The sequence below is a fragment of the Meles meles genome, chromosome 9 (genome assembly GCF_922984935.1).
Source record: "Meles meles chromosome 9, mMelMel3.1 paternal haplotype, whole genome shotgun sequence".
Taxonomy (NCBI): domain Eukaryota; kingdom Metazoa; phylum Chordata; class Mammalia; order Carnivora; family Mustelidae; genus Meles; species Meles meles.
Window position 1 is genome coordinate 13,616,555 of NC_060074.1, and position 20,030 is coordinate 13,636,584.

A 20,030-nucleotide genomic window follows, 5' to 3' on the forward strand; every position below is an offset into this window, starting at 1 on the left:
CAGCAGTTTGTTCTCTGTTATTGATGAGTCAGGTTTGTTCTTGTTGTTTGGTCTTTGTTGTTTCTTAAATTCCACATGAGTGCAATCATACAGTAATTGTCTTTCTCTGACTCTTTTCATTTAGCATAATACCCTGTAGGTCCATCCCTGTTGTTGCAAATGTTAAGATTTCATTCTTTTTTAAATGGCTGAGTGCTGTTCCGTTGTATGTATATGGCACATCTTCTTTATCCATTCACCTATGGTTGGACACTTGGACTGTTCCCGTATCTCGGCTATTATAAACAATGCTGCGAGATACATGGGGGTGCATGTATCTTTTCAAATTAGTGTTTCTGTTTTCTTTGGGCAAATACCCAACAGCGGAATTACTGGATCATAGGGTAGCTCCATTTTTAATTTTCTGAGGAACTTCCACACTGTTTTCCAGTGGCTGCTCTAGTTTGCATTCCCATCAACAGTACACAAGGGTTCCTTTTTCTCCACATTCTCTCCAACACTCGTTATCTATTCTGATAGGTGTAAGGTGATTTCTCATTATGGTTTTGATTTGCAGGTCCCTGATGATTAGTGATGCTGAGCAGCTTTTCAGGCATCTGTTAGCCATGTGTATGCCTTCTTTGGCAAAGTATCTACTCAGGTCTTCTACCCACTTTTAAATTGGATTAATTGTTTATTAGTGTTGAGTTGTATAAGTTCTTTATATATTTTGGATATTAACCCCTTATCAAATATATCAAATACTTGTAAATATCTTTTCCCATTCAGTAAGTTGCCCTTCCTTCTGTTGACTGTTTCCTTTGCCGTGCAAAGGCTTTTTATTTTGGCGTAGTCCCAATATGAAACTTCTCAAACAGAAAAGGTACATTTTCTTTTTATTAGTCATGAAGTAAAGCATCTTTCGAGCTGAATTACATTATGCTTATTACATGATACATAACCACAACCACCAAGCCAATCTGAAAAAAAGTAAATTTCATGTTTTAATTTATTCAGTAAGGGGACATTAAAAATAAAGGTCTTTTGCCCTCTTCTATCCTAGTCCCCAAATCTTATTTTTAAACCTGATGTATATTTTGTAACACTAAAGTAATGGCTGTTTCTGTAGTGGAGCTTTTTAAGATAATGATTATAAATGCAACTAATTTGAGAAAACAGGAAATAAACACCTCACCTGCTGGCTTCTAGCTCATTACCTCCTTTCTCATTAAGACGATAATGCTAGAGAGATTAATGTTTGGTTATGAGTTGCAGACTCAAGTTTTAACATTTTCCATAATCTTGAGAAAATTTTCAGTACTATATAATCAAAAGATCAATTCCAAATATACCTGTGCATATCTTATAAAAATACACTTAAAAACAAGAATAGGAAAAATTCTAAATACTGGGCCATTACTACACGGCAGGTGAGCTGGCATTATGAAGAGGCTTTGAGTCCTTTATCTTTTTCAGGATATTCTTCCACGTCAGAGGAGAACATCAACTCTGGGAGAGAAAATGAACAGATCATCCTCAGAATGGTTTCCCAGTAACTCAAAAAGAATTTTACAGCTTAGTTTTAAACAGTCTCTCAAAATATTGACATATTTAATATATATAATAGAAAGCCCTCAAGTACAAATAAGAATTCACGATAATGAAATCTGATTTAAAAGGTAGCGAATGAGAAATGTACAAGTTTGAATTTAAAAATGCTCAAGTTTTAAATGTAAACCACTGAAAAATACAACATATGTAATGGAGACAGTATCTCTTACCAGAAAATTTAAGTCACTTAGACAAGCCAGGTCACTAAACAGCGGAAAGGTCTAACTCTGTAGTGCCCATGGCAATCCACAATGGAGGGACGGACGCAGAGTGAGCACGTGGAACTGACAGGAGGCGTGTGCCAGGATGCCTAAAATGTGTTGTTATCCCACTTAATCACCACAACAACCCAACAAGCAAAGTGTTATCATCCTCAATTTACTCTTTTTATCTCCATGGAAATAAAATGTTATATGACTCACATGGCCCTAAAAGACAGCAGGATTCTGGAAATACTTAGTAAGTAATATGCGCTTTGTGATTTAGGCTCAGTACTGTACAAGCCAGCTGGATCCAGCTTCAATCCCAAGCACAGCGTAGAATGGTTTATTAGCTGACATTTCTACATTCAAACTATTACTTAGCATACACGTGTAATTCACCAAAATACTAAGAAATACAGAAAAAGAAGACCTAAGGAATTTAATAAAAGAAAGTCCTTTGGCATAAATATTAGATGAAAAATTCTACGAATGACTAAAAACAATGCTACTAAGTGACAACAAAAAACAGCAAAATACGTAAAGCCTAAGAGACTTTTTAAAAAAATACTTTAAATAAACCAAAGGGAATAAAGCAACAGAATAGTCACTGGAGGAACACGAGAATTCTGATGCAAAAAGGTACATTCATGAATAAAAATGCACCAGATTACATCCTTTGTCTTCGTTTTTACAAATGGAAATATTGGGATGATTCTCAATTCTAAGATTTCTGAGGCTGTAATTAGTTGATCAAATTGCAGTGAAAGGCTCAAGATAATTAACCAATCAAGAATAAAGTCATAACCAAAGTCCACAAAATATCAGCGATTGGAGGGTGAAACTGTGGGACATCTGCCAAGAAAACAAACGGACACGCCAGACACAAAGAGTTCTAAAGCAGCGCGCTCAAGGGCTGGGGGTTCGCCCAGACGACTCCTCTCCTCCTGGTGTTCCAAAAGGAGGCCAGGGACTAGGGATTAGTAAATCCCCCCTTCCACTGGGCACACTAAAGCTGGGATTACTAAATACTTCATTAGACAATGAAGGGTGAAGAACTTGTGCCAAGCAGACGAGGAGGTAAGAATGACACGTGTCCGACAAAGGCGACAGAGTTGAAGCATGACTTATGGCAAACTAAGAGATACTTTGATCAGAAGGAAACGAGGAGAAACGAAGAGCAAAGACTCTACAAAATACCCGAAGGGTTCCGAGGAAAGAAATACCTCTGAAATAGAAATATGCACTGGGTGACAGACTTTCTGTCAGTACTCTGAGGCTCCGGCCCTCCTAGACACTCTGCTTCTCCCGGCGCGGGTTCACGGCTTTAGTGTCGCTCCTCTTTGTTATTTTAGTTTAAATACAGCTTTGTTAGCAGAATATCATAAGCTATAGCCATTAAAAGAACATTCATAAAATCAACAGATTTCATGATATTCTCATATTATTTATTTTTATTTATTTATTTTTAAAAAGATTTAGTTGAGAGAGACAGGGTGCAAGTGTGCCCACGAGAGTGGGGGAAGTACAGAGGGAGAGAAACCGACTCCCCACTGAGCACGGGCCCATCCAATAACCCCAAGATCGTGACCTGACCACTGAGATCACGACCCACGCTGAAATCAAGAGTCAGACACATTCAATCGACTGAGCCACCCCGGCGCCCCACTATTTTTCCGTTAATACCTTCACTAAGATCCGTGCCTGGTCTATAAGACAAAAAAAGCCACGACAGTCCAACCAGAAGGGCCACCACCAGATTCACCACAATCCACGGCTGGAGAACCTGTTCCTCAATACCTGCTGCCCTAAAGATATAGAAAACATTCATTAGAAATATCTGCATTTGGGTTCATATATTTAAATATATCTACTTAACGAACTTTTAAAAATTAGCAGCCCTCGCCTAGAGAAATTAACAAGCATGAAATAAATATATCCTATATAATTTCCCTATAATACACACACACACACACACACACACACACCCACGGGAACAAAGGTTCAAAAGTTACTGAACTCTAACCAAATCTGCTTTATACATTGACAAAAGTGAAAATTTAGTATTGCCAAACAATTTTTCTAAGCTTCCCTTCCAACTACTGTGATGCTACTCACGGCCCTAGCTACTCCGTCAAAAAACACTGTCCCTCGGAGTTTTGTGAACTGGACTCTCAACTCGCCCGTGAGCTTCATGAGTGGCCACTCATCTGTGGGGATGGCTCTCCCTAGACTGCTCTCTTTCCAGCACTGCTTGGCTTTCAGACTCTGTCCCAGACACCTACTCCCACCACTAGGAGCTATTAGACCCCCTGACTGGGAGTGGGGGTAGAGGGCTTCTCCAGTTCATTATGCATGACTAACCTTATAACCATAACTTAATAAATCTCAAATAGATTTTTATAAAAAAATACATTTCATTAAAAATGCAGGTATAAGTAAAAATAATTATCACTAACCAATGTAATGGGTATTTTCTTGCCATAATTTTGGAAACAAAAACAGGGCCTCCGATATTATTTATAAATGAGAAATGTAAAAGAGTGAAGGATAAGAATAGTACCATTACTCCCATGGCTGCTGTTATTATTACCATCAACAATTGCTAATGCTATTGTGAATCTTACCAGAGGCTACCATTAACAGAAGAAGGTGTGTAAAGATGGATTCTGTCACTTGTCATTTGCTGACTCAGAGATAATATAAGAGCAGTAAAGTACACTGAGAAAAAGACAAATGAAATTACTAATAATGTATTTTTAACAACCTAGTTTATTTTGAATTTATAGATCACTGTAAGGTTAAAAATAATCTATACTTTGGGGGATGATGACAAAAGAAATTCATCTGAACAATTTCAATAAGTTAGCTAGCCTTCTTTTATCCTTAAAGAATATGGGTACAGAAGGGTATTTTGAGATGCTCACTAATTCATCATTAGACATTACAAGAACGTAGAAGATATTTTAAGAAATTAAATGACTTACTCAAGGTCTTAAAACTAATTTTATTCCTATCTCATAACTTAGAACAAAATGTATCCCAAATTATCAAAAAGATACAAAATAGAATTTGTTACTGAAATACCATATCAGTTGAATCTGTTTGATATCAAGCAGAAAATACAAAACCAAAACATTAAGAAATATAGAACAAATTCAACTTTTAACAGTTATCTAGACCAACCTCTATGGAAAAATGATTCTATCAAAATTATGTCTATCATGTTTTTTTAATTGGAAATTCCACTGAACATCTGTAAGTAACATTTATAAGTAGTAATAATATAAAATCATTCTAAAAGTAAAATTAAACTTTTCCTGCTTCAAAATTACAGTGTAATTCAAGTATTACACAATTATCAAATGAAAGTATTTACTCACAGAAAGATGCTAAAGCTGTTGGATCCAGGGCAAGGAAATTTCGGATCGCTACTGACGTTTTAGCAAAGTCGATCCTAGAACGTACAAATGCCTCTTGTCACATTGCATTGGTAAACTCTTCACAAAACTGTACTCCCTGGATTATAGTTTTTTCCTCCTCTATCTTTTTTTAAAGATTTTATGTATGTATTTGACAGAGAGAGAGGGATCACAAGTAGACAGAGAGGGCGGGGGAAGTAGGCTCCCTGTGGAGCAGAGAGCCTGATGCAGAGCTCGGTCCCAGCACCCTGAGATCATGACCTGAGCCGAAGGCAGAGGCCACTTACATTGTCTATTATTAAGCTTTAAGTAACTACAGTTTATACTAAATACACATGAAAGAATATCTTATTTACAAAAGCCACATAAAACATTTAAGTAGATTAAGCCAACATTGTTTTGTGGTAAGACACTCTAAAGAAACAAATTAAACTTGATCTGCAAAATTTCTTCAGATTCTACCTCTTTCTATTACCCGTATCATCAGGCCACAAGTTGCTATTTTTCTTAATGGGTTGAATTGTGTTCTGCGAAGACATGCCGAACTTCTAACCCCTTATTTGGAAATAGGGTCTCTGCAGATGTACTGAGTTAAGATGAGGTCATTTGAAGGCCTTAATTCAATACAACTGGTGTCCTTAGAAGAAGAGACACACAGGAAGACCACCATACGACAACAAAGACAAGGCTGGAGTGACGCACCCACAAGCCAAGGAACTCCAAGGATTGCCAGCCACCTGGAGTTCAGGAAAGGCCTGGAAGAGACTCTCCCACCAGCCCTCCAGAAAGGACCCAACCTGGCAAACACCTTAATTTCAGACTTCTAGCCTCCAGACTGAGACAGAATAAATTCCTGTTGCTTTCAGCCACCCAATTTGGAGTACAGTTGGCTCTTAAACTACAGAGGTTTGAACTGCACAGGTCTACTTATATGCAGATTTTTTTTTTCAATAAATATAGTGCAGTACTGTAAATGTGTTTCTCTTCCTTATGATTTTCTTAATAATTTCTGTTTTTTTCTGGCTTACTTTTAAATTTTTTAAAAGATTTATTTATTTGAGAGAGAGCAAGCGTGCAGGCACTATGTGCACACCAGTGCGACAAGGAGCAGAGGGGGAAAGAGAATCCTTGAGCCCAACGTGGAGCTCGATCCCAGAATCCTGAGATCATAACCTGAGCTGAAATCAAGAGCCAGCCGCTTAAACAACTGAGCCACCCAGGCACCCCCTAGCTTACCTTTTAGAAGATACAGTATGTAACACATATAGTATATTAAATACGTGGTAATTGACTATTTATGCTATTAGTAAGGCTACTGGTCAACAGTAGGCTATTAAGTTCTGAAGGAGTCAAAAGTTATACATGAATTTTTGACTTGCAGGAAGTCAGCACACCTAACCCGTGCAATGCTCAAGGGCCAACTGTACTTCATTACAGAAGCCCTAGAAAACTCATTTAATACCAACAGTCTCACCTATGCCTGATTCAGATGATTTAGAAGATGATATTTGGGGCTGTTTTCGTTGATTAAATTTGGATGAAATTTTAGACTTAGAGTCGATGTTGGAATGGGTTTAGATTTTCAGGATGCTTTCTGAGTATTTCCACCCCCTCCGCCCCCAACAAACAGAAACAGACTCGTTTTAAAATAAAGTCAAAATAATATTAATATATCATAATTCTATTCTGAAGACTGTCATAGTCAGGGACATATTTTGCTCAACGTTTCCACCTGAAGAAAAGTTAGAGGGACGTACAGTCACAACAGTCTTACCTGTCAAAAGTTGAAACTGTACTTAGAGCTAAAAGCAAGTAGAGAAGACTCTGGAATGGATATGCTAAGGACTTGTACTGTTGCAGAAGGTTGGAGAGGTTAGAAAGCTGATCTCCTGCTAGAACATATATGAAAACAATGTTCCACACAGCACAGCCAGCCAAGAAGCCATGAGAGAAGAGACCAATCATCCTGAGTGGGAAAGGGTTTCATTATTATACGTGTATTACTAAAGTAAAAAGCTAAAATATTTTTTAAATCTCTTCAAATATCAGAATGAAACTCAACATTTCAAAAAAGTAAAAACAAGCCTTTTCTTAGCATGACACTGACAGGCAGAAGCTTTAGCTACAATTAAATGCGTTTAAAAATATACCTATTGACTATTTTAAGTTGTCAGTTTTTTTAAACAATATTGGGCAATCAACACCTGAAAAGAGAAATGAGAGAACATCTGTTTTAAGTCCAACAAAAGCAGCCACCTGAAGGCCCGGTGGACTGAGAGTGCGACATCTCTGGTCGTCCAGGAAAGCTTCATGTCCATCGACACCTCTATATTTTCTGTGGTCTTTATCAACTCTGAACGATCAGCAGCCTGGAATCGCCCTAAGTACACATTACACAATTATTAACAACTAGCAAGAGACAACCCTGGCCCTGTTTTTATCTTATTTCACACCATTAGAACCCTGGGACTGAGATTTTGCTGTTTGCTATCCAGAAATTCTCCCTGATCCCGTACCAATTTGAGAAGGCTCTTTTCTTATACTGTCTTTTTATCCTTAGGGAAAATAAAGTCCACATACTTTCCTCTCATCCCAAAACAGATGTTAAAGTAACAGTTTTAGTAATCAATTACATTTAATGAAATACAGTAAGGAACTTCCCACTCAGAACAAAGGCTGGAAATCTTTAACATGACAGAATCTACAGAAGTCTAATTTTGAGGCTTTGGAAGTTTATTAAAGTTTAAATGACAACATGACAAAGGTAGGTTGATGTCTGAAAACCTTCGAATTTCTTAGGAAAAGATGCCAGTGTGTGCGGCATGGCATTCTGTGATGACAGAGAAGAAAACGCTTGTTTCACAAACTTGAGAAGGCTGCTGTGACAAGTATCAGTCCAACTGCCAGGACAGCCACCCCGTGTGCACAGAGCTTACTCCTTGTACTGGGCACGAGGCTTCTTCTTGCAGATCTACCAATGGACCTCAGGAAGCAGAGAAGGTTCCATTTCAATGACCTTTGCCAAATCTGGCTGCCAAGTATTTGGGAGGATGAAACACCTAATTTTCCCTAAGAAAAGACAACTTCTGGGCAGACAACAGGTGTCTTTTATGTGGTCAGTTACTCCAGTAGGGAGTTGCTGAGCTGAGGCAAACAAGAGTAAAAATGAGGACTGAATGCCGCTGCTTAGTAAATAAGACTATAAAAAATAGATATTGCTTAAAAATGAGGATTGAGTGATATGGCTTAAAAACAGAAGTAAATTAAATAGCAACACAATATACTAGTCAAAGCACATGACCAGAAGCCATGAAACCTCCACTCAAGTCCCAGTTCCGCACTAACCAACTGTGAGGCCCTAGCGAAGGCAGCCTCCCAGGATCAGAAGTTTCTCATTGGCCAAGAACTTGAAGATCCCTTAGATGACATCTTACAGAACAGAAATTCTAAAATGGTATAGATGAAATCGAAATTGTAAATTTTTAGAACTAATGTTTATGGCTCATTGAGTTCTTTAGGCAGCATACTCATAATATATCCATGGGATATATATAGTCATAATCACGCTTTATGTATGTTTTTCTTAAACACTGGAAATGCAGTCTTATAATCCATGCACACTATACAATGTCAGAACTACCTTCCAAAAGAATCTGGAGCTATAAGGTTGTAATTCTTATTTAATATTGTAATACCATCATGTATCTTCTCTCATTTATTTTTAGTTATAAAATTTGTATCATTACCTGCCCCCCCCACCACCACCAATTGTGAAAAACTGATAAAGTACAAGAATAAAGGGATGGATTAAGTGGGGGTTGGGGAGGATTTTCTAAATCACTCACAATCCCTAACCCAGAAATAACCAGCATTAATATTTTGGCACACTTCCTTCTAGTCTTTTGTCCTACACATTTTTCTGTAGTTGAGATCAAACTACACATGTGTGTGTTTTTCATTAATCTTCCTATGAAATGAAAAATTCTCCCTAAACATTATTTTTAATGGTGCAGATTTTATTCCATAAATACACCATATCTGACTGAAAAAATACGCCTTCTATTTTATATTTACGTTGTTTTGTTTTCACTCTCAAGAATATGATGATCAGCTTTGTGTATAAATTTTTGTCCATATTTTTATTTTATCCCTAATTCCGATCTCCAGACATAATTCCTAAATCAAAGGATACCCTTGTGTAAATCCCAGAAAACTGATGTTCCAAAACTGGAATGACTTACGGCTTTTTTCCACAAACACTTTGCCTACAGGCTGGCTAACTCCAGTGGGTGCAGTGAATACAGACTGTTGTTCTGGGCCACTTCGCTCATCAGTAATTATGTCTTCATCTTCAACGCCTAGTTCATTGGCATACTGTAATTCTGCTGGCTGGGTTTTCCTGTCATCAGGAAGAATGTAAGAAAAATGGATTATTGTTGAATTTTTACAGACCCACATACCTGTAAAATTTCTCAACTTGGGAGTCGAGAAATTTGGTTTTTACTTAAATGGATCTGTTCTTAACTGTTATGTGCAACAAGTCACATACATTTATGTGAGCTTCAGTTTTCTCATCTGGAAAATGAAGAGACTGAATTAGATTTATAAGGTTCTTTCTAAACTTAAAATGATAGGATTCTATACAAATATTGATCACAATTTATAGGGTTATTTCTAAATACAAACCATAGCGTTATATAACTCCCAGTGTACTTTTTAAAAATATGCCATTCTATTTTACCCACAACTTAATTTTCTATCCTAAAATACACACTTTTATTTATTGCTGAAATAATCATAACCTGAATTCTATTAATATCAGAAAATATATCACAATAGCCTACTTTATTAACATTACCTTCAAATTTCAGTATCTTGCGTATTTAATTTTTGCTACTTATGTAATATTTTCTCTTGATGTTCCTCTTTTTTAGAGAGAGCTCCTAGGGTCCTTAATTAAATACAGTATCTTACTTCTTCGGTTGCTTACTCATTAGTTGGTTTAACTGATACTTTTGTAATCCCACTTATCTTAGAGTGTTTAATAAGACTTAATCAAAAGGTACCTCTGAATTAAGTAGCACAGTATCCCTGGAGAATATTTAGAAGAACAAATAAATTCTTACTTTGTCTTCCTTCGAGGTTTTTGAATAACTGTCTCTTCAGCCGGCTCCACATCAATACCATTTTCATTTCGTAATAAAGATGAAGTCTTCTTTTGGGTTAAGGAAGTCTCCAATTCTGAAAATAAAGTAGATTAAATTTTCAAATGACTATCATGTAAAAAGAAAAGTAATATATAAAACTTTTATGACAAGGTAACTTTAAAAATTTTAATTAGGCCCAAATTTTTTCACCACTTTACTAATTTTTATAATTTTATACCTCTAAACACCAAAAAAATTGAAATTGTAATGCCAAAAAATATAGAAAAAATTAAATAATCCAACACCCAGAGCACTGGGAGAGACCCCAGATTACCTGCAGTTCACCCAAAGGACTCATGGAACTCAGAAGTCATTATACTCCCAAGTCCTTACAGTCAGTTACAATTATTCGAGGGACATGACATAAAGCAAAATCAGCCAAAGGAAAAGGCATATGGCGCCAAGTCCAGAGGAAACCAGGTATAAGCTTCCAAGAGTCCATTAATGGAGTCACACAGGATGCGCCAATTCCTCCAGCAACAAGCTGACGTGTGTGACACTTTCTCCACCAGGGAAGCTCACTGCAAACTCGCACCCAAGGCTTTTACTGGCACCTAAACACAGAGGCACCCCCTGCCTCATACATACCCAAATTCCAGACCCTGCTTTGTAAGCAAAGCAGGTGTTCAGCATAAATCATATTGTGTACACAAATGCACAGTAAACCACCCTTATAATTTAGAGAAGTTTTATATCAGTGTAGGAACTATTTACCAGCCAAGTTCCAGAAGCCAGTAAAGAGGCAGCCTTGCAGGCAGGCCTTTCTAATGAGAGCAGTTTCAGGCTGCTATGTTAACTCGTTCCTGAGCACAGGGTATCAAGTGTAAGTAAGTCAATGGAGACTCCTCAGATGCTAATTCCTTCAATCTGAAAATACTGGCAATGGCTTCCCGGAATGTACTCAAAGCCCCCAGAATTCTATTTTAATAAAACACTTACAGCTAGAATTGGAAATACAATAGAAGTTGAGCCTACCATAGTCATCCCAGAGCAAAACAAAGTAAAACTAAAAACACGGAAATCTATAAAGCTCTACCTGCACAGGTGGGTGCATTCTGGAATGACCATGACAGGTGCTCTTTGGCCCAGAACTTAGTTGGGTCCTGAATTTTCTAAAAATGGTCAACTCATTTCTGTAAATACATTTTTCATAAATTGTGAAACTAGGTACTGGTAGCCATCTTGATTTTCACATTTGTACCCTCACTGAACTAACTAAGACGATAGTTTTAGTTCAACTATATTTCAACTATATTTACTGCCAGTAATGAAATAAATCAGAGAAATAAATCATAAAACTATCTGAGCATCGTTTCTCTCTTTTTCCTCTCTTCTGTCCAGGTACTGGAGTATCCCACTTCAACTTGCCTCTAAAAACTGAGCTCCACTCTATGGACTTTCCAGTTTCTGCCCTCTCTTCCTGTAATTCTTTCATCCAATCCGGACTCACTATTTTCTAAGAGACTAAGTAAGTGGTCAGGGAAATTATTTTGTAGCAAATCATTCATCAGGGACTGATGTTAGTAGGAAAGAGCTAATCTCCCAATCTTTATTCCTTCCCCTTATTTTACTCTAATGAAACCCACTGTCTTTCCTCTAATTACTATAAAAGTCATAATGCTCAGTGTATGAAAAATTAATAAACTATAAATGAAGAAAGGAAGACAATAAAAATCATCCCTAGGGACACCTGAGTGGCTCAGTCAGTTAAGTGTCTGCCTTCAGCTCACGTGATTCCAGGGTCCTGGGACAGAGCCCCGCAACAAGCTCCCTGCTTAGTGGACGGGGAGCCTGCTTCTCCCTCTCCCTCTGTTGCTGCCCCTGCTTGTGCTCCCTGTCAAATAAATAAATCTTAAAAAAAAAAAAATCAACCCTAATTCTTCCTTCCAAAAAATCTAACGCTGTCCACACTTTGCTGTATCCTTCCATTGTTTTTACTATATATATGGATGCATATACGTGTGTTCTGGATAGAATTGTGTCCCCCCTGAAAGGTACGTTCAAGTCCCAACCCCCAGTCCCTGTGAATGAGACTTCATTTGGAAAAGGGTCTTTGAAGCTATAATCAATTTAGGGTGAGATCATGGTGGATTAGTATGGGCCTGAAATCCAATGACTCATATCCTTACAAGAAGAGCAAAATATGGGGGCACCTGGGTGGCACAGTTGGTTCGGCAGCTGACTCTTGGTTTTGGCTCAGGTCATGATCTCAGCATCACAAGATCGAGCCCCACATCAGGCTCCATGCTCAACACGAAGTCCGCTTAAGACTCTCTCTCCTTCTCCCTCTGCCCCTCCCACAGCATGCGCACATGCACTCTCTCCCTCAAATAAATAAATCTTAAAAAAAAAAAGAGCAAGCTATGGACACAGAAGCACATGGAAGGATGTGAAGACAGAAGTACAAAATGGGGTTAAACTGCCACATGCCAAAGCACAGCAAGGACTGCCAACAAGCACCAGAAGCTAGAAGAGGGAAAGACGGATTCTTCCCTAGAGGCTTCAGAGGGAGAGTGGCCCTGCGGACACCTTGATGTCAGACTTCTTTCCTGCCAGACAATAAATTTCTGTTGTTTTAAATCACTCTGTTAATGATAATTTCTTATGGCACCTGGGAAATTAATATAACAAATTTTATAAAAATAGGATTCCTTAAAAAAAAAAGATCCATTGATGTATACTATTATATGTGGATGATGACTCAACAGTACGTTACTTATGGTTTTCTACGTCACTATTTCACCTTAATCTTTTTAACGGGGGACGCCTGGGTGGCTCCGATGGTTAAATGTCTGCCTTTGGCTCAGGTCATGATCCTGGGAGCCTGGGAGCGAGTCCTATATCAGGCTCCCTGCTCAGCAGGGAGCCTGCTTACCTCTCTCCCTCTCCCTCTGTGTGTGCTCTCTCTAGCTCTCACTCTCTCTCAAATAAATATATATATTTAAAACAAAAACAAAAACAACAAAACAAAAAACAATCCTTTTAACAGGTGCTTGGCTTCTATTAAATAGGTATGACTTACTTAGCCAGTATCACTTTGTTAGCTATTATTGGTTATTATCAGTTTCTCCTCTTAATAATGTTGCAGTCAACATCCCAACATCCTTTAATTATGGTAGCTATTGTCATTACTTCTATTCCTAAAAGTTCAGACAGGTTATACCAATTAATGCTCCTATCAGCAGTATATGAATGTACTCCTTTCGCATCAACACTTACCTAACACTTTTGAATTTCATATGCTGAAAAACCATTGCCAATTGTTGGTATTTTGTTTACCTTGTGAGTAGTGCCTGGGACAATGTAAGACTCAGTAAGTGATGACTTTTCTTTCATTGTATTATTGTTAATACTGAAGCTATCCTTACCCCACCGATCTCAAATGTCCATTTTGATCATATACTAAATTATTATACACACCAAGTTCTGAACTTTCTCTTTTAATCCTGAATTTGTATCTCTCCCTCACAATATATGGACATATGACCAAAAGAGACCGCCTACAGTGTTCTTGACTTAAACTACTGGAGTTACTCTAAGAGTAAAAATTTTAATTAAAAACAAAAACAAAAACAAAGGGGTGTGGGTGGGGGAAAATGGGAACAGAGAAGTTTTTAATCATACCCCCCAAATCACAGCTACTATTACAACCTAACCTTGGTTTCTTCACATACCAAGAGGTAGTCTGGTCCTCTTCTGTCTCCTTTGAACAGGAGCTTCTTCTGGATGCTCTGTGGATTCTTTAGTTGGTGGCTCACTGCCCTCAGATGGCCTGCGAACAGCAGCCTGAACAAGGCCTTCCAAAGAAGCACTACCTACAGAAAAGCAGAGTGGGAAAACACAGGACAATCTGAGCAGAGATCACTGAGCTTCAAAAAGATGAAAAAAGGGAACTGGAATGCTTCCTAAGTGATGATTAACTTTGTTAACTCTTTGCCTATACGAATTGGCACACACATTTTAAGTTATAATAAATTCAGTACTTGCTATATCAAATCAATCATCAAAGTTCCTTTTTACTATATCACTATATACACTATATACAAATCCTGATATTTTCACATCTTAAGACTTGTAAGAGGCAGCAGGTAGAGTGAAAGGACCAGTTAGAACTGAGATTTCAAGCCTGAGTGACCAGGAGTGTGGGGAATTCCATTAACAGAAATCTGTGAGACGGAAAAACTGATATACTGCTGAAGGTAATGATGAATTTTGAACATGCTGAGTTTAAGTTACTGATAAAACATCCAGGATTACTAGTGGATTAACGAAGACAAAAAGAAGTTCACAGAACCTACTCATTAGAGAACCGTTAATACCTGGATGATATGGCCCTGCCTTCAGACTCTTGCTCTAATGAAGAAATGCTCTGACTAAAATGAGGGATCCAAGGACCTTGTGTCCAGTATCCCACTCAAAGGTCTGGAACCAATCATAGCCTAAGACAATTTAAGTTGTCTAGGGATTAAAGACCAAAGAGTCCACGAATGGTATAGAAGTAAGAGTTTAAGTGGCACAATCCTTTATTCCATGAATGCTTCTAGACACCCTTCAGGCTGCCCACAACCTTAGTCCTCACCAGCATAGGAATCCCACTACTTTAAACTGATCTTGATTCTGTCCTCAACAGAGCAGTGACTTGGGACTGCTGGGGCCTTGCCTCTCCCTGATCTGTAATATCTGTCATTTCTGAAGTCCTGGAAAGACTTGTGATCCCACACAAAAAAGAGCAACATCTTACCTGGTGTGTTTTTTGTTTTGGGCTTCTTTTTCTTAGGACGACTAAGTGGAATATCACCTATAAAAAAAAAAAAAAAGGAAAAGAAAAGTCTGCCTAAAATTCAATGCAGAAAACAGTCAAAAGGAACTTTTAGTAGGGAAGACATTTCTCTCTCTTCCCTAGGTCCAGCCTACACATTAGGGGAAGACAAGAAAATGACAAAGTCAGGGGGTGCCTGGCTGGCCTAGTTGGTACAGCATGGGACTCTTGATCTCAGAGTCCAGGGTTCAAGCCCCGTGTTGGGTGTGGAGCCTACTCAAAAAAAAAAAAAAAAAAAAGAGAAGAAGAAGAAATTGACAAAGTCAAAGAAAGCCTAAAGCAAGGTGCCAGTAGCTCAATGTTGGTCAATAATATTAGAAACTGTGACACTTCTAATATCAGAAAAGTGGGCTCACAAAATACTCATCTGATCCCCTATACTTCCCAGCCCTCTTGCACTTAGATGTGGAGGCCTGTGACGGGTTTGGGTCATATACTGTGAGCAGAAGCAATCTGCCAAAACATTGACAGAGCCAGAATTTTCTTCCTTTGCTGAAGCGTAAGACGGCAGAAGCACAGAAGGAAAGCAGCCTGAATCACTACAGCATTAGTGAAGGGTGGTGAGAGACAGTTGCCCTGGATCGCTGCCACAGTGAACTCTGCATTAACCAGAAATAACCTTGTATGATATTAAGTCGGAGATTTTGAGGTTAGTATAGCATAACCCAGTCCATCCTGAATAAATGAGACAAAAGAAAATACTGTCTCTATTATAGAACTATAAATTAGCCAGTGGTTATGTTCTAGGTGACTCCATTCAAGAATGAGTCAAATATCAATCATACAACTAGTGTTCTATATCAACCCTCATTTAAAAAAAGGGAGTCATAAAAGATTATTTTGATAAAAGAATATTGCAATATTATAAATTATACCATTCAGATTCAATTTTAAGAAAAACATTAAGGAAAAAAATTAATTTTTGAACTCTAAATTTTAAAAGTTTTACATTAAGAGTGAACTAACTCACCTTGATTATCACTTTACATGCCACCGACCAAATTTAATTGCGACAAAGACAAAAAAAAAGAAACTATCAATTAGAAATCTATTAGATGGTCAGACTGAAAACTGACATCATTATAAATTTAAAATAAGCTTTCACACAGCTAGTTTATAAACTTTATAAGTAAAAAGCTAATAAAGCTGCTAACAAAATAATCCTAATATTTTCTGAACTTACATATACATATTTCCTACTGTCTATTCATAAAGTGGATTAAGCAGATTAAGAATTCTTATTTTGTCACTGATTAAAATCAGCTCAAGCTCTGAGGAAACTATTCTAGCAAACAAAAGAGGATCAAAAGTCTGATAAACAAGACACTAAAACATTCAGAATGGATCCATTATCTTACTATGTTGACATTCAGGCTTTGAAACAAAACATTTAATTACAACCATTATCCTGATATTCAAGGATTTTTTTTTTCCTTGAACTTTTAGGAAGACTTTTCAAGAAGTCTTCTCTGAGTTATTGTAATTTTGCAATGGTACTAGTCAATTTTTTCACTTTATTCATTTTGCATTTTTAACTCAATAATAAAATTACTGTAACTTATTTTTACCTTGGCACAGGTGGAAGGGCTCGTGGAGGACGCTATGGGAAGAAGAAAATTGTAAGTAAAAGTCTCAGAACATCTTTACTTCATGTACCTCAAATCTTTTGATAACCCTGTTCGTCAAATGAAACCTAGGAAGTACTTATGAGAAGCATACGGCCAATTCTAAATTTGTTCTACCATTTCTAAATTTCATATAAAATTCCTTCCTTCCCACACTCCTTTCTATCCAGAGGCCAGGCTCTGTTCTAAGGCTACAGATACATTAATGAACAAAATAAAGAAATCCCTGCTTTTATGGTATTTCCATTGTACTGATTAAGTATTAGAAGATATAAACACACACACACACACACACACACGCACACATACACACACACACAAATGAGGATGGGGAGTGCTTCTCCAGTTAGGGAAAGTCTCTCAGAGATATTTGAGCTGAAGCCTGAATAAGAAAGGAAAAGAAAGGAGACAAAGGGGAGCAAATACAAAGCCTCTCAGGAGAGATAAAAGGTTTCAGGTAAAAGGCCAGTAAGGCTGTGGCATAGTTACCAAGGGTAGGCAGGGGCCATATAAATTAGGGTCTTGAAGACAAAAGGAAGATTCCAGATTTTGTTTAAATTCAATAAGAAGCCAACTGAAGTTTTAAACCACACAGTAACATACTTAAAACAAAACAAAACAACAACAACAAAAAAACCCACTGTGAATACAGCATGAGGAATACGTTTTAGGGCAGAGAATTAAACACACACACACACACACACCTTACAAATGATACTTTACATGAAAAGTTGTGTTTGCAGTTCAGAGAGATTACAGTTGAGAAGCATTCTGAAATCTTTCAAAATAAAATACTAACAGAAATGCCTTGAAATCCGTTTAATGTTCCAAGTGTCTCATGCTGCTTGCAGAGGACACTGACTCAAAAGGGTTCCACCGTAGACACTTTCAGTTTGGTCTACGACCGTCCCACTCAGCAGTCCATTCATTCAGTGTATGAATATCAATGCTACGAGGTCAGGAACAAAGCAGGCTGTCTTAACACTATCCGGTCGTTAAAATCACAACTGGAAAAGAACAGTCCTAAAAAGAACTATGGCAAAGATGCCTCGGATCGCGTTCTGTCCAAGGATTCAGCTCACACACTTAACCATTTCAAAAGTCCCGCAAAAATAACGTCTCCCCCAGCCACAAGGCCAACCTTTGAGCTCTCAAAAGTCGGACGGCTCACCTGAACCCAAAATCCTAATAATTCAACTCTAAGGCTCGCTTACCACCTGCTTCTTTCCCATTCTGTCTAAAGCCGGGGATCCCGGCAGCCGCCGGTCGCCAAGCGCCGGGAGCTCACAGCCCGCCCCTCGCGGGCTCCTGCCGGGGCCGGCCGCGCGCAGGCGCTGTGCGTCATCGGACTGTGCGCCCCTGGCGGCGGCGGCGCTCCGCCCCCTCCCTGCAGGAGGCGGGCGAGCGCCAGCTCTAGGAGCTGGTAGCGCCTTGGCGGTCTACCTCTGCGGAAAAGGGGGCGTCGGAGTGGGGGGCTGACATGCCCGGGAAGAGAGATTCCAGCGGGCGTCGGGGAGCAACCACGGTTCTACCCATGGTTTTCCAAGTGGCTGCAGTCATGGGTTCGAGGGAGGCGGGAAAAGACCACGATGAAAAGCCTCCACTCGGGAACTGCGGATTCTTTTCTGGGTGGCTGAACGCCCACGGGAGGAGTCCGCAGGGCAGGCCTAGCTGGCTGTCCCGGAACACCGGCGGCGGGGAAGGCGACCGGGAGAGGCGTCGTCATAGCAACACGGACCTCAGGCCCCCGGCAACTTCACGCCGGGGTACTGGCCTCGGAATGAACTTGAAGCGCCCGCTCGGGTGCAAGCCTGTGAGCACCGAGGGGGCGGACGCGCAGACACCACGAGCAGGGCTCTCCCTCTGCGACCCCCAGCCCTGCGCACCGGGCCCGCCCCGGGGGCAACGGAGGCGTTAGGGCAGCACCCTCCGCCTCCGCCACTTCCCGTGTCCGAAGCACCGCTCACCGGGAGGGCCTCCAGCCGAAGCCCCGAGTCCGCCCTCATGGCGCTCTCCCCGCCGGCCTCTCTCAGCGCAACCGCCGGCGGCCCGAGCCTGGCTCCCCGCTCCCCCGCCTCCGGGACCTGCGAGAGGCGGGGACGTGCCCGCGTCTGGTTAGGCTGCAGCCTGGGGACCAGCTCTCCGCCTGCCTTCGCCGGGCCAAGCCCCGCCCTCCGAGGCGTCAGAGTTAGGGAGGGGCCGGGTTAGCTCCGCGGAAGCTTCGTGGAATCTCCCTTTTCTTGCAGTGACGTAATGAATCAGGAAGGCGGCCGAGGGCGGGGAGAAACTAGGTACCGCTAAAATCCAGGCCTGCAGCTGGTACCAAGAACCGATGATCAGCAAGGCCAGGAATGCCCGGAAGAACCAGGAGCTGATACTCACTAGAACCAGAAGGTCTGGATGGGCTAGAGACCAATTAAACTCCTTTAAAAGGAAGGACTTGTGGAGCAAACTGTCAGATTCTGCAGACGCTTACTCCTCTATGCCTGACTGCATTCGAAAGGCAAGCTGCCGACTAATCTCAACAAAAGAGACCCTAACACTGCGAGAGCATAATAGGCCGTAAGCGCCCAGCGGACCCCCGCCAGACTGAGTTTTCCTCCAAGGAGGCACTCACTGACTTGGCGTTTGGTTCTTTAACTTCTTACCCTGTATCTCGTTTATTGTGTGACTTCGTGTTGTTTCTTACATGGCATATGTGAAGCCAAGTTAAACGGGTAGTGAAATGTCATTCAATATGGAACCCTACACCTGCTAAAATTCTATAAACCTGCTTTATGAAGAAATAAAGCTGATACTGTGGAAAGACAAAACTCGTGCACCGCCTTTGCCCCCCACTCCCCAAGCCCAATATTTCAGGATGGGTATATATTGACACAGACAAATAACAGATTTCTTCCAGTTGGGAGTGTGTGTCTGCCTGTCTGTGTGTTGATACAAGCAGTTCTCAAAATTTCGCCAATTGCTTATCCTCCATCTCTGTAAATCAAGCTTGGAAAAGCTTTTTCTCAAAACAACATAAATTAAATCCAAGTTCATGTATCATTAAAAGTGACTTAATTTTCTTTAGTTGGGGTTGGGTTTAATTTTTTCTTTCTTTTTTTTTAAGATAATCACTTTAAGCAAAAAATAACAAAATATTTTGAAGTATGCACTTGGTTTGTTTT

At 39.6% G+C, this 20,030-nt stretch overlaps 1 protein-coding gene across 4 annotated transcripts; it reads right to left on the reverse strand.

Annotated features, from left to right (window-relative positions):
* Positions 1 to 864: 864 nt before the first annotated feature.
* On the reverse strand, positions 865 to 19,909 carry TMEM237 (transmembrane protein 237). Of its 4 annotated transcripts, none has more exons than XM_046019549.1 (13): positions 18,831 to 19,906; positions 16,807 to 16,838; positions 16,209 to 16,219; positions 15,161 to 15,217; positions 14,094 to 14,234; positions 10,339 to 10,453; positions 9,454 to 9,611; positions 7,469 to 7,592; positions 6,987 to 7,178; positions 5,174 to 5,247; positions 4,418 to 4,511; positions 3,477 to 3,598; positions 865 to 1,488 (listed from the first exon to the last, which is right to left on the reverse strand). In XM_046019549.1, the coding sequence occupies exons 1-13, from the start codon at positions 18,867 to 18,869 to the stop codon at positions 1,421 to 1,423; spliced, it is 1,227 nt and encodes a 408-aa protein (XP_045875505.1). In that variant the 5' UTR covers positions 18,870 to 19,906; the 3' UTR covers positions 865 to 1,420. The 4 variants fall into 4 exon arrangements, 3 of the variants coding, with proteins under 3 accessions (XP_045875505.1, XP_045875506.1, XP_045875507.1); XM_046019550.1 differs by lacking the exon at positions 18,831 to 19,906 and adding an exon at positions 18,078 to 18,176; XR_006820326.1 differs by lacking the exon at positions 4,418 to 4,511 and having other exon boundaries at positions 18,831 to 19,908.
* Between the last annotated feature and the right edge of the window lie 121 nt (positions 19,910 to 20,030).